This window comes from Taudactylus pleione, unplaced genomic scaffold, assembly GCF_031769625.1.
Source record: "Taudactylus pleione unplaced genomic scaffold, aTauple2 ptg000061l, whole genome shotgun sequence".
NCBI classification, from domain to species: domain Eukaryota; kingdom Metazoa; phylum Chordata; class Amphibia; order Anura; family Myobatrachidae; genus Taudactylus; species Taudactylus pleione.
Genome location: NW_028284463.1, coordinates 1,189,067 through 1,213,364, shown reverse-complemented (window position 1 = coordinate 1,213,364; position 24,298 = coordinate 1,189,067). Strand labels below are relative to the sequence as shown.

The window sequence follows — 24,298 nt, the reverse complement described above, 5'->3', positions numbered from 1 at the left end:
TATTATTGAGGATATAAGTATCCCATTCTGCTTGGAGCATGTCTTTGAATTTTTGTGAGTGAGCTAAAGCCGTAGGGAATCTCCATTGTTTATGGGAGCCCACACTAGATGCCATAAGAAGTTTAACCCATATGGGGGCATGATCCGATACAACTATAGGATCAATTCCTACATCTTGAACGTCTAATAGAAGAGATTCAGATAATAACCAATAATTGATCCTAGTGAACGTTGTATGAGGATAGGAGAAAAAAGTGAATTCTTTTGTAGTGGGGTTATGTAATCGCCATATATCTGTGAGTTTCAATTGTTGATTAATATATGCTATCCCAAACTTTGGAATAGGCGGATCTTGTTTGCTTGTGGATTGGCGATCTAGATAGTTAGAGGCCATTATATTGAAGTCACCTCCTAGTAAAATTTGTGCATCTACATGAGGGTATAGTTTCTTGATTAATCTTAGGAAAAAGGATTTATTGTAGCAATTGGGAGCATATACATTGGCAATAATAAAGCATTTTGTATCAATCGTTACGTCGATAATAACATATCTCCCATATTGATCTTTTGTAGCGCTGTGGATTTCAGTGGCTAGAGATTTCCTTGCAAGGATGGCTACCCCTCTAGATTTGGAAGTATATGCAGAGTATGCTAATTCTTTATATTGCAGTATATTCAATTTAGTATGTTCTGCATCTTTCAGATGTGTTTCCTGTAGTAGTGTTATATCTGCGTGTGATTTGTTTAAATGGGTGAGAATTCTCTTACCTTTGATGGGGGTATGTATGCCTTTGACATTCCATGAGTAGATTTTTAAATCTTTCATATTAAGTACTTACGATGTGACAATCAGCATAGATCTAAATACGTATCTTATCGAGACAAAGAATGGGGGTGGGATTAATAGGGGGACATCGGGAAATCCAGAAAAACATCAAAACAATAATATAAGAAGAAAACATTTGGCATTCAGTATCCTGATGTTCAAGGTTTATAGAACTAGAACTAATCTGTCTAAAGTGACCATAAAAAAATCACTTGGTAAACGTAATACCAAAAACCAAAATGTCACAAAGAGAGACATTACAAAGGCAATGGCCCTTCAGTGGTCATTATAACAACAATATATGTGAATATGATAAAAGATATAACTACATTCTATAAAATGAAGTTTATGGAACCAATTCTAAAATTCCATACTTATCCATGGGTTTTGTAATAACCGGAATACAAAACAATCAAGTATTGATATACCATACTAAGATATGACAGTACTGTTATTTTATGAAGCAATCATGAATATGTATTAAAGTCACATCTAAACCGTAAATCTTTCTTTAGGCCTGACCCATTATTCAAATGGTTTTTAGATGGTGTTTCAATAAATCATATCACATGGTATAGAAATAGAAGTGATACAAGCCTGTTAATTAACTTGTATGTTCTGGTATGGAATGTTCTTGATTTTCTACACGTTCCATTTCTTCTTCGATTAGAAATTCTTGCGCAACTGCCAGGCTCATAAAGTCTTTAAAGTCTTTACCTTCAAAGATGCGTAGCCGGGCTGGATATATTAGGGCAAATTTTCTATTCGCTTTAGCAAGTTTAGTGCAGACAGGTGCCATTTTACAACGTGCTCTTGCTACTTCAGCGGAGTAATCTTTAAACATTAATAATGATCGGTCTTTCCATTGTATTTTACCCACTTGACGTGAAGCGGACCATAAAATCACCTTTTGATGGAAATTGAGGCAACGGAAGATTACTGCTCTGGGTCTGGTTTCTTGGTCCTCTCTATATGGGCCTAGTTGATGGGCTCGTTCTATTTCAAAAGTCGGAAGTTCTCCATCTATTTTTAGGAGTTTTGGGAGATCAGATTTCAAAAAGTTGGGTAGGGATTGACCTTTGTAAGTTTCTGGAAATCCGATCAGTCGCAAGTTATTGCGGCGTGATCTATTTTCAAGGTCATCTAGTTTGTTTTTCATCTGGTAATTAGACTTCTGTAGCTGTGAGACTGAGGGGCATATTTACTAAAGTGCGGGTATTTAGAAGTGGAGATGTTGCCCATAGCAACCAATCAGATTCTACTTAACATTTGTCTAGCACCTTCTAGAAAACAATAGCTAGAATCTGATTGGTTGCTATGGGCAACCTCTCCACTTCTAAAAACCCGCACTTTAGTAAATATACGCCTAAATCTTTGAGTTCAGATACATCCTGTATTGCTTCTCCAATCCGTTGTTCATTGTTGTTTACTTGTGTGGAAACCTGTTTAACTTGTTGTTTCAAATCTTGAATGGATGCGGTAAATTTTTCAGCCTGTGCTTGCATGAGAGGTTCCATAGTTTTGCGGATGGCTCTGACTACGTCAGAATAGTTAATTGCTTGGATATTTTCCATATTTATGGAATGAGAGGAGGAGTCAAATTGATATGTTGTATTAGGAGGTGATGACTGTTTGTTGGAGTTAGTTGTTGGGGATGAAGTTTGTTTGTTTTTATATAAGCGAGACTTTTGCTGTTGTCCCTGAGGCACAGAACTGGGTTGAGCAGCTCTTCGCATTACACTAAAAGAGAGCACATGTGTTAGAGAAATGTAGAATTGTATATGACAATGCCCAGGATAAGGAAAATCACATCTTGAGTTACTGTGGGATCTCTTGGTCAGTAAATGATAGCAGTTTGATGTCTGAAGACACAGGGCTCTATTTATTAACATTATTTTTACTAAAATAATGTGAAAAAGGGTGTTTTCACACCCTTTTCACATTATTTTAGTATCACCTATAGTTATTACAGGGCAATTGGAGTAGAATTAGTAAAATTCTACTCCAACCCCTAGGTATCACTTATTTTTAGTAAAGCAGATCGCATTTCCCATAACTGTAATGGGAAATGTGATCCGACCAGAGTTACTAAAATAAATTGTAAAAAAATACCGGGGGAAGCCCTGTGATAATAACGCCACCTGGAGGTGGCGTTATCCAGGGTCTCCCCCAGTTACCGGGCTCCCACTCTGCTCTAACAGGGAGAGCAGAGCCGGGAGTCGGTCCCAGTAATCAGCTGTGTGGTCTAAGCAGACCGCAAGCTGATTGCTGTAAAAAAAAGAAAAAAAAAATGTAAACATTTTTTTTTACTTACCTGACTCCAGGGACCGGTGATCGGGCCTCTGGTGATGGCTCCTCTCCGGTCAGCTGGTCTCCCATAGTGCCCTGCTGCCCGGTCATCAGGTGATTGGGCCCCAGTGCAGTATGGGAGATCACCTGATCGGGAAGCCCGGAGAAGATCACCGGAGGCCAGGAGGATGCAGGTAAGTGGAGGGAGGGGGGGGTCGTGGGGGGGTCGCGGGGGACCGCGATCACGGGGGGCGGGGCTTAGCACCGGGGGCGGGGCTTAGCATCAGTGCGGAGTAGCAGCGACGGTGGGTCGGCGCATGCGCGGGCTCTTAGACGCGGTATTTTTTCCGAAAATACCGCGACTAGAGTGCGGATGGGATCCGCAGGGACAGAGCTTTATCGCAAGCTCTGTCCCTGCAAGGGATTTATAGTAAATCCCTGTGATATTGCCTGAATTCGCAATGCGAATTCACTCGGCAATATCACACTACAATCCGCATTCAGTATGCGGATTGTAGTAATAAGAGCCCACAATCTTCAAATCGTCTATATATTGAAAGGGGGGGAGGGAGGAGGGGGGAATTGGTAGGTATATAAAATTTACTTTTGATGCAGCGAGCTGAGTGTATTTATTTCTTCAGAGAGATTATGGAGCTCTGGCCAGCAGTCGTTCAGGTGTATTTAGTCACCAAAATTTCACACTGCAGCTCGGCATATGGAGGGGTTATTGATGTTCCAGTGGCGAGAGACTTCTTTCCTGGCTAATATATATAGCCGGTTGAAAGAGGAGCTTGTAGCAGAAACATCAGGAGCAAAGCTGCAAAGTGGATTTAGTATAGTCCCTTAATAAATCACTGAGTCCCTTAGAAAAGGCAAAATGACAGGTGGGTCTCGATTTGCCCTGCTTTACAGATTTACTATTCCTCTTTAAGCTGTCCAACTCATTAGAGGAGCTTGCTGTTATATGCAGCGGGTTACTGTGTTTGGGGTTGTGTGGAGGGAGGACCAGCTGGGGGATGTGGCAGGGACTCACCAGCCAGGCTTTGTAAACAGAGATCGCGGCTTAATAAGATTTCTGAGCGGCACTTACCGCAAACGCAGCCTGCGCGGGTAATCAGGCGTGCCACTGATATGGTGTCCAGTGACCCGTCTGCCAGACGAGAGGCCCCGCGTCACAACAGCTCCGCCGCCGGCAAACGTCCCCGATCTCTCTGGTGGTACAGTAGGTAGGATGCGGGGTGTGGATGGGTAGCGGCGTGTGCCGGGTGGCTTGAGAAGGCTTCAGTTTGAACGTGGGGGGGGGAGTACCGCTGGGCTTGTGGGTCGCGGTGGGCAGCGCCCGTACTTGAGACCGCGGCTCTTTGGCGCCAAGAAGGCCTCAAAGCTCTCAGGTCCGTGGAGCTGGTTTCAGAGGTGTAATGGTTACACCACTCAGATCGCTAGGATCACCGCGTTGGTGTATAAAAGGTTTTTTTTCTCTTTGAGTAGCTAGAGCTCCCAACAAATGCTGCCACTGTGCTCTACAGTCAGGCCACGTACCCAAACAATGTACATTTGATAACAAGTAGAATTAAACTAAAAAAAAAAAAAATTATATAAATTTTTTTTTTAAATATTACAATAAAATACACATATAAAATTACAATGAATATAAACATGCAATATCAGACGTCCATACTTATAAATAAGGACTTATAGTAGCCTTATCTCAAGCACCTGCTGCTAATGTCACAACTGGATAGCTTTGTGTGGATAAATAATGACTGTAGGGTCTATTCATCAACACTAAAATAATGTTTTTAAGGACATTTTACTTAAATAACGTTGTTTTAGTATTCATGAAGCCACTTAGCACAGGAGATAACACTGATATCTCCTTGCTAAGCTCCCCTGCGTTAATTTCCACACTCCCCATACATTAGTACATTAGTATGGGGATATGGAAATTATGGTATTCATCAAATTCTGAATATTATGTATTTTCGGAATTTGATGGAGGTACTATTCGCTACTGAGAGGTGGCGAATAGCAGGACAGACTTACCTGCTTCCAGCTGTGCAGGTCCCCCGGCGTCTCCCTCCGGCGCTCTGATGCCTCTGGCTCCATCTGCAATGCTGACATTGTGTTCTACCAGCAGAACACAATAAAGTTTAGAAAAAAAGAAAAATGATTATTTTTTCTAAACTGCACTGTGTGCTGCTGGGAGACCACATGACAGACCAGCAGGACAGAGCCGGAGGTGCTGCAGCGGGCAGGTAAGTGCGGGATGGGGGGAGGTGAGCGGAGGGGGGAGGGGGGTTGGGGGGGCGCACACAAACTTACCGCAGCTGTAAGTAGTGCTGCGCATGCGCTGGGTTTACGTATGTAACCGCGCATGTGCAGCACTGATTACAGCTGCGGTAAGTTAGAGCAGGCAGGGAAAATGATCTATTTCCCGAAAAGCTGTCATCGCAAAAATGACAGCTTTTCGGAATAGATAGTTATAGGGAGGAGGAATGATGAATTCCTCTGGTAATTAGGTAGAACTCCATGCGAGTTCTAAACCTAATTACCTCCCTTGATATTTTAGGTATGATGAATATGCCTCTGAGGCTCATTGAATTGTCACCAATACCTATTGTGATGTTTATGTTAGACTTAGACTGGTTTGATATGGTGGTAACCCTAAATCCGATGGGTCCTCTCTTCTAGTAGCTTGGGATGGTATAGAGGGATTTCCCAAAATAGGTATTGGTATAGCTTAGTATGTCAGTGTGTTGACTTATGTCCTAAAGGACATGAGTTCAATTCCACTTTACATTGCAGTCTTGGATTTACAATGACATGTATGTTTGTATATTATATTTTTTATTTTTATTTATTATTATTATTTTTTAATTTTATCATGAATACTGCACAATACTGTATGATACAATACTTATTATCTACATGGTTATATGTGCATACATAAGTCCTTTGCCGAAGGATTTAGTTACTATTTAAAAATGGAATAAGGATCTCGGATATATGCCTCTAAGGAATCGGTATGAAATACCGGCGGTTCCATTCCCGGCAGTGGCAGCCTGACATCAGCAGAGTTCCCGGCAGCGGAAGCCCAACAGCGATGGAAATCCCGATCATGGATAGGTAAGTATTCTCTAATCTAACCCCCTAACCCTCTTTAGGGGTGCCTAACCCTAACCTCCCCCCCAAGTGCCTAACCCTAATCCCCCCTCTAAGTGCCTAACCCTAACCACCCCCTTCCCCGCTGCCTAAACCTAAGTCCCCCGGGGGGGTGCCTAACCCTAAGTCCCCCCCGGGTGGCCTAAACCTAACCCTCCCCCCCGCGGCTGTCCGCTCACGGCGCCCTGCATCACTATGATCAGGATGCTGGGCGCCGGTCTTCCAGCGTTGGGTAAATGCTGGGCGTCTACATCTAGACGCCCGGCATTTCACCCTCGCCAGAATATGACAGTCGGGAAGCCGGCTACCGGTATTAAGGCAGTCGGCTTCCCGATTGCATACCGCCTCTAATAGATTATGCAGTTGCCTTAATTATATAGAAGTCTTGTAACATCTATATGTATATATGATATGTATCTTCAAGATATATCAGGTACGTTCAATAGAATGACTGATTACTACATCAAATGTTTCCAATGTAAAGTTTATTTATTCTGGTTCTGTTTTATTGTGGGAGCTGTAGCATAATGGTTAGGTGATCAGACTTGTGAATGGGAGGATGGGAGTTCTAATCCTGGTAGGAGCAAGGAGAATTAGATACATTTTCGATTGTGGTATTCCAAGTTGATTTATTATACTTTTAAAAGATCTTTTTGAAGTATTTTTAATTATTATCTATTGTAATCATAAACTCGATCTTTATATCATTTTACTTTGGAATGTGAATTAATATATGTATAAATTGATTGTGAATGCACCTTGGAAATGTAAACATGAGTAAATCATTAATGCATTCAGTACAATGGATGGGATTGAAGCACATGTGTTTGTAATGATGAGAACCAATAAGGATACAAAACTGGCTATATAAAGGCAAATGGTGGGGTAAACCATTACTCTTTGAAAAAGCCTCTATGGTGGTGAAACATGTCAGAGAATATACCCCATATATACTGACATCCTGAAGGACTGACCTGCTGAATTAAGCATTTGTCACACTGTTTTGGATTTCCACTGTGTCAGCTCCTAAAGAGACTCCTACACTGCTTACTGTCTAACTGGCTTATTTATTGGCTACTTGATCCGGATCTCATTTGCTTACCTATAGCCAGGCGCAAGTGAACGGCTTCTTCGATTGCTGGACCGCAGGACTGTACACACGCAGTAGTCGTAGCGTGCAGCAGGAGCGCTGGGACCTGTGATTTCATACAGGTCTAGGTAAGACAATAACAGTGGCTGACTCACCACACAGAGGGCCTGATTCAGACCCGGTCGCAAGCGCTGAGCGCTCGCAACCGGGTTCGATGGTGGCCCAGTGCGCATGCCCCGGAGCGAGCGCAAAAAACACTCGCTCTGGGACTCACAACAAAAGGGGCTGCTATCGATGTTGATCGACAGCTCGCCCCATTTTGTAGGTGTGGCAGGGGGGTGGCTTCACAAATGGAGGCGTTCCCATGTGGACCCCTGCAGTTTGTGGGTGGCCCCACTGACATCACCAGTGATGTCAGTAGGAGAGCTTCCGGCTCTATTTCTACTGGGGCTTGCAGCCACGAGACCCTACCACAAGGGTCTCGTCATAAGCCCGATGGTCGCGATGGTCTTGACCATCGCGACCATCATCATGGCTGCTCGCTATAGCTGTGGTTGGTCATCCACAGCTATGCGAGTGGCCAGGAGGCCGCTCCATTTTAAGGTAGGAAGGCCCTGATTCAGAGCGAGCGCTCACTTTTTGTGAGCGCCTCTGAATCAGGCCCGCCTCTGAATCAGGCCCAGAGTATATTTCTGATACTACCCTGGAAACAGGATAGATATGTCCTTAGCAGGATTTTCAGCTGCAAGTGACATTTTTTTTCCCTAAACCAAGGTGCCAAAAGCTGACTATCTACTTTCACACAGAGACAAGTCAATGAGCCTCAGTCATTATTATCCACACAAAGCTATCCAGTTGTGACATTTGCAGCAGGTGCTTGAGATAAGGCTACTACAAGTCCTTATTTATAAGTATGGATGTCTGACATTGCATGTTTATATTCATTATAATTTTATATGTGTATTTTATTGGAATATTATTATTTTTTTTTTATATAATTTTTTTTTTTTAGTTTAATTCTATTTATTAAATGTACATTGTTTAAGATCGCGTTTTTGACCTTTTCATTCTCTGCCATATTGCAATCCATATTTATGTAGAAGCGCAGAATCCATATGTATTGTTCGATTGGCTACATTGTTCCCCTTTCCCTAATTTTTGCTATGCTTCCATGTCTTGTCGGTGTGGTGTGTATGTGATTTGGCTGCTTTGTGTGTTTTTCTTTCCATGTTGACCTTTACTTTTTGCATGTTTTCAGGTGTATTCGATGTCAAGCCGATCTGGGTGTTGGGGCATTCCTATATTTAGTATCTAATGCTAGCGGTTTCTCTCAGGCGCATTTAATTAGATGTTTAGGTTTCTTCAAGGTATGTGCTGGGGCTCTCTTCTAGGTTTTTGTCTGCTGTGCCGTCTTATGGGCTACCTAAGGTGATCGTGCTGCATCTGTGTGTGTATGACTTAGGTCAGCGCACTGCTCTAGATTTGCGCTCTGTTACTATTTGGGACATTTCTTTGATAGCGGAAGCCTTGCCTTCCTGTAAGTTTGTGTGGTCCTTCATAGTCCCTAGGCGTGTGAGGAGGAAAGCTGGGTCTGGTGCGTGGCTTGATGTGGCTGGGTAAAAATCAATACTGCAGTTGCTATGTGCATGATAGAGGTGGTTTAATGGAGCATGTATTGATACATTTTCACGATGTTCATTTGTTTCGGGGAGATGGTGTGCACCTTAGTCCTGCAGGTGTGGCTACTTTTCTGGATGGTATTTCTCTGCTAGTTGAGGTATTCTGTTTAGAGGTTTGAGCTATGGTGGTGGCACATTGGTGTAGGCCTTGCTTGGCGGAAAAGAATGGCACTTAGTTATGTTTATAGTTGCGCTTAGTGGGTGCGCTCTCCTTGAAAGTGGATTAAGGTGTCAGCCAGTTGTCCTGGACGGGAAATGGCTATACTACCTGGATGGGTGCTTAGAAGAAAAGGAGAGCTGATCACCAATGCTTGGCACGTGTGTTTGCTTTTATCCATTTCTTGTTGTTGTCGTCATTTGCGTTCTTTTTGTGCTGTCACCAATATTAGTATTAACTTATAGTAAAAAATCTAGTATTTGTCAAAAATAAAATTGACATAGACTTATTACACCAGCGCTGTTGTTTGTGTCTTTAGTTTAGGAGTTAAGTTGCATTATTTATAAGATATTACAAGGGTACACGAAAAATATATGTTAAAGGTGCCCACACACATACCGATGTGCTCACAATCCGATTTCTTGTCCAATTTCCTCATGAACTTTCACGGGACCTTCCTTGCCGTCGTGATCACGATATTGGGAAAAAGACACCCAATCCGTTTTACGATCTCACGATTTATCAGATTGTACGCATCGCGAGATTGGACATAACAAATCATGAGTTAAAAAAAAAACACTCTTGACTATTGGTGGGAAATTTAAAGTCATAACAATGGGAGGGGCTAGCTAGGGAGTATAAACAGCAGGCGCCCTTTAAAATCTGTGCACATTCTGCTCTGCTACTAGATGAGGCTAGGTGTATTCCTGCTGAATCCTGTACATTGCTACTGTGCTCTTTGTATTTGGCTTGCCTTTTACAAAGTTTGTTCTACCTGCAAGTGTGTGCTACCTACCTGCATTCTATCCTGTTCCTGAATTCTGTACTGATGCGTCCCTATCGGTATAGAGTGTTGGTCGCTGAAGCTGGAGTCCGGGAGATTAGGAAGAGGGCCCAGCGAAGAAGGACGAGAGCATGCTGGACCAAGGAGTGGCTGCTACAAAGGGATACCCGCTCTCACATGTCCCTGCTGATAGAGATCAAGGAGAACAACCCGGAGGACTATCGGAACTACCTGCGCATGGATGACGCCAGCTTCCAAGAATTGCTGCATCTGGTGACCCCCCACATCAAGAGACAGGACACAAGGTGGTGGAGGGCAATCCCTGCTGAAGACAGACTGTTGGCTACCCTAAGGTACCTGGCTACAGGAAGGTCACTGGAAGACCTGAAGTTTGGGATACTCATCTCACCTCAGTCCTTGGGCGTCATCATTCCGGAGACCTGCAAGCCATCGTTAAAATGCTACAGTACCAGTATTGCAAGGTAAGTTTAAAAAAAACACACCACACATTGGTTTCTTGTGTAAAGAAAATTTTCATGCACTGACCTGCAGGCAACTGAAAGTGTGCACTAAACCGTGTGCAATATCCTTTTTTTTAATAACAATTTTACAAAATAACATTATCACCAAATGTTATGAATCCCAATAGGTAGCCGGCTGTATGTGATAGGGTGGGTCAGACGCCAGTTTGAACAGGCCAATACACACATGGCACAAGTATACATTGTGGCCCCGGCTTCCAGCAATGTGTACTTGTGCCGTGTGCGTAGTGACCTTGTCCAAATGGCGTCATCACCACCCTATCCCATGCAGCAAGCACCTATTAGAATTCATAAAATTTGGTGATATTAAAAGCAAGAAAAAATTGACATCTCTGTATATTGGGGGCATCCAGCAGAGCATTATACAAGGTTGTGCTGGTGCTTGGTGGGGGAGTTATATCTAACTGGGCAGGGGGGGGGATGGACATACCTATTTGGGACAGTGGAAAATAGCATTGGGTCTGCTATGTATGTTCAATTGGTGATCTTTTTGCTCATACAGAGACTCAAAAGGTCATAGTTTAACCTTAGAAAATTTCTTTGGATATCTGTAACCATATTTCTCAATGTGCTGTTCACAGCAGCTGTTCTGCATTTTGGAAAAAATTGTCCTCACGTTCCGCAAGATTCTCCATTGGTTTTTTTTTTTGAGGTTGTTGAGAAGAAGATGAGGGTCCAGGTGGAAGTGGAGTTTCGACTTGTGTGGTATTCTCCGGGTCACTGTCACCACTGAGCAGACTAAGGTCCGGTGTGGATCCCAAATGAAGGTCTTGGGTGGGAGTCTATATAGGAAAAAAAAAAAATAGTCATGTTTTAACCACTTTTACTAATTTTACAGTTCCCTAACACCGTGGAGGAGTGGACCAGCATCGCAGAAGAGTTTGAACAATGTTGGAATTTCCCTAACTGTGGAGGAGCCATCGATGAGAAACACATCCGTATCAACCCACCTGCCAACACCGGATCATATTACTACAACTACAAAGGATTCTTCAGCATCGTTCTCATGGCAGTGGTGAATGCCAACTACCAATTTCTGTTTGTGGATGTCTGCAAGAATGGGCGTGCTTTGGATGGTGGGTCCTTCAAAAAGACTGCTTTCTACCACAGACTCACCAACAAAATCCTCAACTTGCCCTCACTGGACCAGACAAAGCACGGCCTAAATTACGTTTTTGGCGCAGACGAGGCTTTTGCATTACATGATCATGTGATGAAGCCATTTGCACAGAGGGGCCTGACCAGAGAGAAGAGGATCTACAACTACCGTTTATCCCGTGCATGGCGAATTGTGGAAAATGCGTTTGGAATAATGAGCAACCGCTTCCGTATTTCCACACCACCATCAATCTACGTGTGGAGAAGATAGACTGGGTCGTGATGGCGTGCTGTGTGCTGCACAACTTTCTGCGAAGAAAATCTACCCAACGAGGACCAGTCCCAGCTAGACCAGAAGATGTAGGACCCCTGGAGGACATTGAACATTTGACATCTGTGTCTGCACCACCAACTACAACAACATCCACCACACGTGCCAAAGAAGTGAGGGAGGAGTACATGCCTATTTTAACGGACCAGGTGCTGTACCATGGCAGGAGGACTGTCTGAACTACTGACTAAATTGGACATTTGGGATTTAACAAAAACATTAAGGATTTTGGTTTAAACTGTGTCACTACTTACCAAGACTTCTGCAGACGGGCCAGACAATTCTGCAACCTCCTCTTCTCCCTCATGCTCAGCCATCAAGACGATTGATTCCCTTTTGAGGCTCTTGATCACTGATGAATTACATCATATGGTAGTACCAGAGCACAGGAATATATATATCATCTGTGCCCGCTCCTGATTTTTTTTGAGTCATCCACCTTCTTTTTTTTCTTTTATGTACACTGTCCTGAGATTTTGAATCTTTTTGCGAACAGTTTTCAGGTCTGCATCAGTAATGTACTCTTTCGTATACTCCAAAAGCACCTAGTGCGACTTGTTGTGGTACTTCCGAGAACTGATCTTCCACAGACACTCTTTCGAGTGCAGGATTTCAATGAATCCTGTAACGAATTCATGTTCACTATCCATGGACATATCTATGAAGAGGTAAAAAAAAAAAGGACATTTAAATATTTGTGTATATAGCTTTGTTAAATTTAATGTTATGGTTAACATCTTAATGTTTTAATATTTTCTTTTACAGGATTTTAAAGGTTTATTATGGTATTGTAATCGGGTTTTCTTTTTCAGCAATGTCATGTGTTCGTTTCTTGGTAATATAATGTTTTTGTTTGTTTGACAGCATGGGTCTTCCACCTTTTGGGCCTGTCACTGTTGTGGAACTACAGATCCCACGATGCCCTGCCACAGTTTTAACATGCTGTTACTTCCCAAGGGTGGGTGGCAGGGCATCCTGGGAGCTGGAGACCGAAAGGTAGAAGACCCCAGCTTTAAATGATGTGTGTTTTTAAATGTAATGTATGGAAATTATTTTGTTAAATACGCGTTGGTTTATTTTTTTTGTTATATTACTTAAAGTAAAAATACATTATCTGTATTGAATTGATTTTTCAACATGTTTATTAATAATATTATGTTATTTCAATATGAATAATCTTCCTGGAATGTATTTGTTTATCTTGATTAAATATTTCTGTCTATTTATTTTTTTTAAAAAAAGATTGGTTTTCTAATTAAATATTAGGTGGCCCCATGACATTGGTTGCAAGTTAGTGGTTAGGTAGGGGGCACACATTGGTGGGCAGTGGGAGCTTAATGCATGACCCAGCCACCGCCCACCTCATTACAATGGGCGATGGCTGGGTCATGCATTTATTACCTGGGGGCACACATTGGTATGCAATGGGGAGCACATATTGGTGGTCAGTGTGGTTGCATTTAAACTGTACAAATACTCACCAAACTTCTGACAAAACAACACTTCAGTGTGCAGGCTCCAGATTGTGCGTCTATCATCCTCCATACACAATGCTGCACAAGATGGCGATGGGGCGTGCACAGGAAGCTGTCAATCAAATTCCGCGTTGTGCGATGAATCGTACAATTCATCGTGAGGGTAAAAAACCCTCACGATCAGCTTCCATCGTGTTCCAGGTTGGCTAATCTGCCCTACAGCATGGCAGATCAGAGGATGCGAGGTACGACGAGCGGGGATGCGCATCGGCATCGTGCTCGTGAGTGGGGACTCATGATTTCTACACAATTTGGCCATATTTTACATGATCTGTCATCACGATTCGTCAAAATCGGCCAAATTGGATGAAAAGTCGGTATGTGTGTGGGCACCTTTACTGAGTTTACGTCAATGTTTGCTTTAGTGTGTGATTAGGCACATTTGCATTTGCAGCTGTAGGGTGTGCTATACATTTTGCGATTATGTTTGCAAGTCCATGGTATGGGTGGAACCTGTTTAGAATGGGGATTCGCAATTGCGGTTGTATTTGCATTGCAAGCAATAGCATTAGCAATGTCTGAATCAGGCCCTGAAACCGAATCTGAACCAAAACGTTGAGGCTGATGAATTAGAACCAAAACAAAACATGGGGGTCCGCGCACATCTCTGATTTCCCATCAGATTGTAATGCATATTATCTTGGATTATAAAGATAAAATACTCATTATCAAAGTCTCTGGAATTATTCTTACAGAACTGCTCCAAGAAGTTGCTCTTTAGTTTGTGTGGAGGTAACCAAGTTATAATACTGTGAGAGCTATAAAGTTCTGCTCACCAGGGGTGCAGTGTTCCCCATAACCAGCAGGTGTCACTGTAGCTTCCAATGGTCGCCTCAGCTTAGAGATAGACATCAGAAGCTCAGTATTAGGGATGGACATCGGAAGCCCACCATCATATGATGGCAGTGCTTCCACTATTGAATCTTTCAATGTGATGGTAACTAACCATCGCATCAAAAGCATTTAATGGTGAAAAATATTCATATGAATAGTAAAGGGGCGGGGTCAGGGGAGGGGCTCAGACACAAAGTAAAAAAAAAAAAAAACCCAGGCAAAGCAGGCAGAGCTGATTTAGGATGAGGAGGAGAATGGGAAACACTGCCACGCTGCTGTTGCTGCTGCTGTGTGCACTTAAACAAGCAACAAGAAAGTGAAGTGTAAAAACATTAATAAAAATACTTATAACACACAGAAAAGGAACCTCTTACATCACCAGCAGAGACATCACTCCCCATCTCTGCTGGTATAAACGTTATTAGCTGTCCCTCTGTGTGTGTCTGTGAGTGACAGCAGATCCAGGGCTGCACACTGATTGGCTCTCACTGTCTCAGAGAGCCAATCAGAGCTAGCAGAGAGGGGTGGGAGGGCCAGGTCTGAGGCAGTGAGAGACAGCCTCCAACGATCCCAGCAACATGAGCCAGGAAGGTTATTAGAGGCAGGAGACACAGCAGACAGCAGCCAGGGGAGGTATAGCTTTTAGTTTTTAAAGAAAATAAGCCACCATCGCAACACCATTGAATGATTACCATTCGATGGCAGAAAACATCGGAATGCTGCCATCGAATGGTAAAAACACTAACATCGGAAGAAAACATCGATGGTCGGCAAACATTGTCCATCCCTACTCAGTATCGAACGGTTGCCGGGTTTCAGACATCAAGTCCAGCGATGCAATGGCAACTAGCCATCACAACACAGCCATTGGATACAGGGGCGTTTTAAGAGAGGGGGCGTGTGTGCAGCCTCCATTTGGGCCCCCAAATATCTCTCTGTGGGTCAGCGGCAGCGCGGTACTGAGCGCTGTAGACTCTGGCTTTGTGCCAGAATCTACAGCGCATGCGTGGGCCCCTGGGAAAATGGCGCCCGCGCCTACTTTCCCGGGGACATCTTTTCTGCGCATGCTGCGGAGCAGCACTTCCGGAATTAATGAAGAGGTAAGTATGATTACCTGTGTGTGCGTCCCTGGAACCAGGGGCCCGTGTGCACCGCACACCTTGCACCTATTATAAAGATGCCTATGATTGGACAGTATAACCATCACAATAATTATAATTTGTGCATACACAGAAGTAGTAAAAGCATCGCGCATGCACACTTGATACAGTGCGTGCCCGAAAAGGGCCCATAGCATCTGGGAAAGGGACTGAGCCTCACAACACCCCCGGACACATCACTTTGGGGGTGTGCCCAGTACTCTCCAAAATGCTGGGCTGCCCCCAGGCTCCCTCTACACTGTGAAGAGATGCTATGCGCATGGCATCTATTCTCCCACTGCTGGACAGCTGGGCTGTGGACACCACTTCTGGGTGTCCACAGCTGAAAAAAACAGTCAGCCTTTGATGGGCATCGGAAAGCTATATCTGATGGCTGGCATCCAAAGAATTCCCATTATTCGATGGAAAAAGTACCTGTATCCAATAGTAAACTTTGATGGTTGCTAACCATCAGTATCCAATGTCATCCCTACCTCAGCTCTATTGTCTTCTATAATGGAGGCATGTTCCAAGCACAGATGATGATGATGATGATGATTAAGCCCCTCTCCTGAGATCTCCATGAATGAGACGTCTTACACAGAGCGGCATCACCACCAGCACTGTCTGCCTGACACAGACCCTATTTAGTAGCAGGGAACAGACCAGCACCAGATAACTGACCGCTGGAGTCTGCAGATCAGGGTAACTCTGCACCCCAGTTATTAAGAACTTTGTATGTTATTATAACCTAGTCATCCCAAAAGTTTTGGAAGAAAATTATTGCTTGATGGACACTTTATATTATATATATATATATATATATATATATATATATATATATTAGGGGTGTGCACCGGCCACTTTTCGTGTTTTGGTTTTGGATCTGGATCTTTCTTCGTGTTTTGGATCTGGATTGGTTTTGCCAAAACCACCCTTCCGTGTTTTGGGTTCTGGGTTTTGTGTTTTGGATCTGTATTTTTTTGAAAAAAAGCATAAAAACAGCTAAAATCACAGAATTTGTAGGTTTTTCTGCTCCTATGCTATTATTAACCTCACTAACCTTAATTTCCACTCATTTCCAGTCTATTCTGAACACCTCACAATAGTGTTTTTATGTCCAAAAGGTTGCACCGAGGTAGCTGGATGACTATGCTAAGCGACACGAGTGGGCGGCACAAACACGTGACCCATCTAGGCGTGATACTGCAGTGGCAGACAGGATGGCAGTTTGAAAAACTAGGCCCCAAACTGTACATAGGGCCTGATTCAGACCCACTCGCGAGCGGCTGTCCGCTCGCAAGTGGGTCGATGTTATGCACTGAGCATGCGCACGACGGAGGGAGCTCCGTCGTGCGCATGCGCCAGATGCGACGAGCGAAGGAAAGTCCTTCGCTTGTTGTGTCCGATCAAAGGGGGCGTGCTGTCAATGTTGATTGACAGCACGCCCCCTTTGGTGGGCGTGCCGGGGGCGTGCCTCCCTGACGGGGGCGTTCCCACGGGAACGCCTCCCGTCAGAAGCCGGCCCACTGACATCACTAGTGATGTCAGTGGGAGTGATTTTGGCTCTGATAGAGCCAAAATCACTCTGGAGCTTGCGGTTGAAAACCTCAACCGCAGGCTCCGGCTCGCAATTTCGATGGTCGCGATGGTCTCGACCATCGCGGCCATCAAAAAGCACGCTCGTATAGCCTGTGGGTGGTGACCCACAGCTATACGAGCGTCCAGGAGGACGCTCCATGAAAATGGAGCCCGGCCCTCATTCAGAGCGTGCGCTCTGCTCAGAGCGTACGGCTCTGAAAGAGGGCCATAATGCAAAGAAAAAAAAGAGGTGCAAGATGGAATTGTCCTTGGGCCCTCCCACCCACCCTTATGTTGTATAAACAGGACATGCACACTTTAACAAACCAATCATTTCAGCACCAGGGTCTGCCACACAACTGTGGCTGAAATGATTGGTTCGTTTGGGCCCCCACAAAACAAGCTGGCAATTAATCTGTCCCTGCACAAACTGGCTCTACGGAGGCAAGATGTCATCCTCATCCTCCTCATCCACCGATTCCTCACCCTCTTCAGTGTGTACATCCTCATCCTCACAGAGTATTAATTCGTCCCCGCTGGAACCACAGGTCCCTCTGTATGTTCTGGAGGCTGGTCTCCCTGGAAGAGTTGATAATTCATTTTATGAACATCATCTTCTCCACATTTTGTGGAAGCAACCTCCTACGCCTTTCGCTGACAAGGTTCCCGGCTGCACTAAACACTCTTTCGGAGTACACACTGGAGGGGGGGCAACTCAGGTAAAATAGAGCCAGTTTGTAGGTACAGGGACCTCCAAATTGCTTCTTTTTCCTGCCAGTACAGGTACGGACTGTCTGACATGCCTACTTGGATGCTGTCACCGATGTAATCCTTTAACAGACAGACGCACGCTTGTCGCTGCTGCTTTGAGGATGCAAGTGCGGCTACAGCCCACACAATTCACAAAGACAGAAAAAAAAAAGGAATATTTTTATTGTTTGTGGAGCGCACTTTGAGGGTTACACCACCCTTTAACAGACAGACGCACGCTTGTCGCTGCTGCTTTGAGGATGCAAGTGCGGCTACAGCCCACACAATTCACAAAGACAGAAAAAAGAAGAAGAATATTTTTATTGTTTGTGTAGCACACTTTGAGGGTGTCACCACCCTTTAACAGACAGACGCACGCTTGTCGCTGCTGCTTTAAGGATGCAGGTGCGGCTACAGCCCACACAATTCACAAAGACAGAAAAAAAAAGAACAATATTTTTATTGTTTGTGTAGCACACTTTGAGGGTGTCACCACCCTTTAACAGACAGACGCACGCTTGTCGCTGCTGCTTTAACTATGCAGGTGCGGCTACAGCCCACACAATTCACAAAGACAGAAAAAAGAAGAAGAATATTTTTATTGTTTGTGTAGCACACTTTGAGGGTGTCACCACCCTTTAACAGACAGACGCACGCTTGTCGCTGCTGCTTTGAGGATGCAAGTGCGGCTACATCGCACACAAGTCACAAACACATTAAAAATAGTTTTTTATTTTTTGGAGCACTTTGAGGGTTACACCACCCTTTAACAGACAGACGCACGCTTGTCGCTGCTGCTTTGAGGATGCAGGTGCGGCTAAAGCCCACACAATTCACAAAGACAGAAAAAAGAAGAAGAATATTTTAATTGTTTGTGTAGCACACTTTGAGGGTGTCACCACCCTTTAACAGACAGACGCACGCTTGTCGCTGCTGCTTTAAGGATGCAGGTGCAGCTACAGCCCACACATTTCACAAAGACCGAAAAAAAAAGAACAATATTTTTATTGTTTGTGTAGCACACTTTGAGGGTGTCACCACCCTTTAACAGACAGACGCACACTTGTTGCTGCTGCTTTGAGGATGCAGGTGGAATCTAGACGGGATTTGGAACCGGGGACACACTACCTCCATCAATTGTCTAAATCCCACTGCACTAATAGCGGATACCGGACGCACGTCTAACACCAACATAGCAGTCAAGGCCTCAGTTATACGTTTTGCTTCAGGATGACTGCTGTCGTACTTCATCCTCCTCGCTAGGGACTGTTGGAGGGTCAATTGTTTAGTAAAAGTAGTGATGTTCCTACTTCCTCTCTGGGATGATGAACAACTCCCAGCAGCAGCAATAGCACTAGGAGGAAGTGGTTCTTGATCTTTCCCTATTTTATTTTTATCGGAGAAAGTTTGGTCCTCCATTTATGTTATATTGATATATACGTGCGGCTAAAGCGCACACAAACACAGAAAATATTTTTTTATTTTTGCTGGAGAGTAGTGCACTTTGTGGGTTACACCATCCTTTAAGAAATGAGCCAGCCGGCTCTTTACTTATGGGACACAGGCGCACGCTTGGCGCTGCTCCTTTGTTGATGCACGTGCAGCCACAGTGCACACAAGTCACAAACACAGAAAATATATATTTTTTTGGTTTGGAGTGTACTTTGGGGGTTACAGCACCCTTTAACGGTCAAGCCAGCTGGCCCTTTACTTATGACACAGGCGCACGCTTGGCACTACTTTGTTGATGCACGTGCGGCTACTGCGCACACAATTTACAAACACAGAAAATAATTTATTTTTTGGTTTGGACTGGAGTGTACTTTGGGGGTTACAGCACCCTTTAACGGTCAAGCCAGCCGGCCCTTTACTAATGACACAGGCGCATGCTTGGCACTACTTTGTTGATGCACGTGCGGCTACTGCGCACACAATTCACAAACACAGAAAATAATTTTTTTTTTGGTTTGGACTGGAGTGTACTTTGGGGGTTACAGCACCCTTTAATGGTCAAGCCAGCCGGCCCTTTACTTATGACACAGGCGCACGCTTGGCACTACTTTGTTGATGCACGTGTGGCTACTGCGCACACAATTCACAAACACAGAAAATATATATTTTTTTGGTTTGGACTGGAGTGTACTTTGGGGGTTACAGCACCCTTTAACGGTCAAGCCAGCCGGCCCTTTACTTATGACACAGGCGCACGCTTGGCACTACTTTGTTGATGCACGTGCGGCTACTGCGCACACAATTCACAAACACAGAAAATAATTTTTTTTTGGTTTGGACTGGAGTGTACTTTGGGGGTTACAGCACCCTTTAACGGTCAAGCCAGCCGGCCCTTTACTTATGACACAGGCGCACGCTTGGCACTACTTTGTTGATGCACATGCGGCTACTGCGCACACAATTCACAAACACAGAAAATAATTTTTTTTTTGGTTTGGACTGGAGTGTACTTTGGGGATTACAGCACCCTTTAATGGTCAAGCCAGCCGGCCCTTTACTTATGACACAGGCGCACGCTTGGCACTACTTTGTTGATGCACGTGCGGCTACTGCGCACACAATTCACAAACACAGAAAATATATATTTTTTTGGTTTGGACTGGAGTGTACTTTGGGGGTTACAGCACCCTTTAACGGTCAAGCCAGCCGGCCCTTTACTTATGACACAGGCGCACGCTTGGCACTACTTTGTTGATGCACGTGCGGCTACTGCGCACACAATTCACAAACACAGAAAATATATATTTTTTTGGTTTAGACTGGAGTGTACTTTGGGGGTTACAGCACCCTTTAATGGTCAAGCCAGCTGGCCCTTTACTTATGACACAGGCGCACGCTTGGCACTACTTTGTTGATGCACGTGCGGCTACTGCGCACACAATTCACAAACACAGAAAATAATTTTTTTTTGGTTTGGACTGGAGTGTACTTTGGGAGTTACAGCACCCTTTAACGGTCAAGCCAGCCGGCCCTTTACTTATGACACAGGCGCACGCTTGGCACTACTTTGTTGATGCACGTGCGGCTACTGCGCACACAATTCACAAACACACAAAAAATATTATTTTTTTAGCACTTGGGGGGAGCACCCCTGATGGACAGAGCACCCCCTGGACAACACTACAGCACCCCTTTAGGACTGGGACACTGCACAGGACTTTGGAGTGGACACAGCCCCTATGGAGAACTGACTGCACAACACAGTCCAGCCAGCCCCTATGGACTTTGAAGTAGTGGACACAGCCCCTATTAACAACAGCAGCACAGCACAACACAGCCAGCCCCTATGGACTTTGAAGTAGTGGACAACAGCAGCACAGCGCAGCACAGCGCAGCACAGCACAACACTACTCTGCACTACACTACACTACACTACACAGCCCTAACTCCCACCCTCCCTCTTCACTGTCCACAGCCGAGTGAGAAAATGGCGCCGACGCGGGTACCTTATATAGGTTCCAAAACCCGCGAGACTCGGAAGGCGGGATGATGACGTTTTGCCTCGATTTCAGATCCGAGTCAGGCGGGAAAAGTCCAGCCTGACTCGGATCTGCCTCGGATCCGGGGGGGTTCGGATTTCAGAAATCCGAACCCGCTCACCCCTAATATATATATACATATATATATATATATATATATATATATTCATATTCTAGAGCAAATAGAGCTAAATTCTACAATAGTGTTTTGTCTGACCTTGGTTATTGTGTTCATATGTTAATTAAAAAAAAAAAAAAAAAAGAAACACATAGTAATATGGAGTTATTCATTTTCTACAGTATATTAATGTATTTTATGATTTCTTGCATAGAATTTACATGTTACTCTCTTTACTTTATGATTTTAACACAGGAATTATTGTCATACACACAGAAGGCAGCATGCAGGGGCTCAGTGAAGGTGGTGGAGAAGGTGTGTAAGTGTCTGATGGGGTCACACAGGTGATAGAAGGACAGACGCCCGGCCTCATAGTCCAGGTATATCCCCACTGTCTGCACATGAGAATCTGGATTTATTACTTTAGGTATATTGTTATGACGTGCTCCATATTTGTCAGTACAGGACAGGCTCCATGACTTGTCATTATAACCAATGAATGATGCATCACCATTTATCTTTCTCTCTATACTGTGAGCGGCCACCCCTATCAGCCATTTCTCTGCTTCACTCACATCCACTTCCCAGTAATGTTTCCCAGATGAAAAACTACAGGAGCTTAACACCTGCCGGACTATAAACCTCTCAGGTCCATCTGGTCTGTCCTGATTTACATTAGTACCAGATACAGATCTGCGATCCCCTGATATAATAATGTGATTAGAGGCTGTCTTTATATCCAGTAATATGTCTAATTTCTCTATCACTGAGAACTGTCTCTTTATATGTAGATCCATCAGATTATCAGACAAGTGTAAAAGTCCCCTGTGTAAAATCTGTGAGATTATTCCCTCCTCCAGACATCCAGCAACTCTTACATCACTGATGACATCACAGCTCCTGTGACTGATGACATCACTTTCTGGTTCTTTCTTCAGGACAGCTAATGGATCGATGATATTACAGATCTCCTCAATGCTACTAATCTTCCTGGACAGCTCGTTCTTCTGTATTTCCAGCTGTGTGATCAGATCAGAGACTGAGAGTGACATCTGCTCTTTCTGTCTGGTGATCTCACCCAGGACCACCCTCTCCAGAGTGTCTAACTTCTCCCTGATGTCTCTAAACAGATCAGTGACTCTCTCAGTGACACCGGCGGCTTTTTCCTTCTCCTCTCTCCTGTGACCCTGCAGACGCTGCACTCTCCTCTCAGTTTCCTCTCTCTCAGACTTCAGGGTCTCAGTAACAGCTCTCAGTGTCTCTTTTTTCTTCTCAGAGGCCACATTCAGAAGCTCCACGTGGTGACCCCGGTGGTCTCCAGCCACCCAGCAGGATATACAGATAGCGGATGAGTCCTCAGAACAGTAATACTTTACAATCTCCTCGTGTACGGAGCATTTTCTGGCTGCAAAGAAATCAGTGGGTTCAGTTAAAATGTGTACAGTGGATTTACTGTGTTTGCTCAGGTGTTTGTCACAAAACGAAGCTTCACACAGCAGACATGACTTAGTAGCCGGCACAAGAGAGTCACAGTAAGTACAGAAGATCCGGGTCTCCTCCTGCTCTGGATGACTACATAGGAAACTTTCCACAATGTTACTCAGCTTCCTGTTCTTCTCCAGTGCTGGGCGCTCCTGATACTCTGCTCTGCATTCCGGGCAGGAATAGCCCCCAGCCCCCTCCTGTGTATCCAGCACACTCACAATACAGAGCCGGCAGTAGTTGTGCCCACATCTCAGGGATACAGGGTCTATATAAGTGCTCAGGCAGATGGAGCAGCTCAGCTCCTCTCTCAGGTCTGCAGACGCCATTCTAGGAAACAGGAAGAAATGAAACTAAGATTTAGCATTATACAGATCAGCACAGAGGGAGGGGCTGAGCATAACATCCACACACAGAGATAGGTGATGAAAGTGACAATATGACTGGGAAGGAGAGAATAGAGCCGTGATATACTCAGTGGCCACTTTATTAGTAAGACTTTCCTTTACCCCCAGAACAGGCAGAATTATTTGCATACAACAAGGTGCTGGAAACCTTCCTCTGGCCCCTGGTGACATGATAGTATCAGGCAGTTGCTGCAGGTTTGTTGGTTGCACATTTATACTGCAAATCTCCCATTCCCTCTGCATCCCAAGGTGCTGTGAGACCTGGTGAGGCCATTGGCGTACACTGAGCTTATGGAAATCAGGTGTAATTACACATATTCACAATTCTGACAACATCCTCCTCTCATCTCTCCATATGTGTAAATGTCATATTATTACCCAATTACCCACACTCAGCCGCAAGTGGAGATGCAAACGCTTAGCTGCCGGAGCATCCGCAGCGCAAATGCACGCAGGATCCGTCCACACAACCGACTTGCAATTCACAAACATTTGGCAGACTCCAGACACAGGCTGCTGATAATTCATAGGGAGTGTGGTATCTATTGTTGACATTCGTCATGCTGTCATAAGAAGGTCGACATAATGTCCATATGCATCATGTTGACATTGAACAAGTGGACAATTATGTTGACACTAATGAAATGTCACCATGATTAGTATGTCAACAAAGCGTCCCTGGTGGTCTAGCGGTGACTTCGTGGTCCGGTGAGTCCGGCGGTCATGTAATGCAGACCCTACAACATGACCCCTCCCACCAGGTACAAAGTTATCTACTCCTGGGCTTCCTACTTAATTTATAATTGCCGTCACCTGTGTTAAAATCTATTCTCTTCATTTAGTCAGATCAACACAGGTGACAGAAATCATACATTTGGGGCATATTCAAATTAGCGCCAAAAACTAATGTTGTTTTCGCCATCTGCAAAATTTTTGCCAAAAAAAACTACGAAAATGGCAAAAAGGAGAAAATGGCGAACAGGAGAAAATGGAAAAAAAAAAA

General features: G+C 44.3%; 1 protein-coding gene across 1 annotated transcript; it reads right to left on the bottom strand.

The window, feature by feature from the left end:
- Positions 1-21,622: 21,622 nt before the first annotated feature.
- Positions 21,623-23,217, bottom strand: LOC148534919 (tripartite motif-containing protein 75-like). Its single transcript, XM_088464873.1, has one exon. The coding sequence runs from the start codon at positions 23,215-23,217 to the stop codon at positions 21,640-21,642; it is 1,578 nt and encodes a 525-aa protein (XP_088320999.1). The 3' UTR covers positions 21,623-21,639.
- Positions 23,218-24,298: the final 1,081 nt, after the last annotated feature.

Excerpts from the sequence above, each read along its gene's own strand:
- LOC148534919 (XM_088464873.1), bottom strand. The coding sequence starts at position 23,217 with ATGGCGTCTGCAGACCTGAGAGAGGAGCTGAGCTGCTCCATCTGCCTG.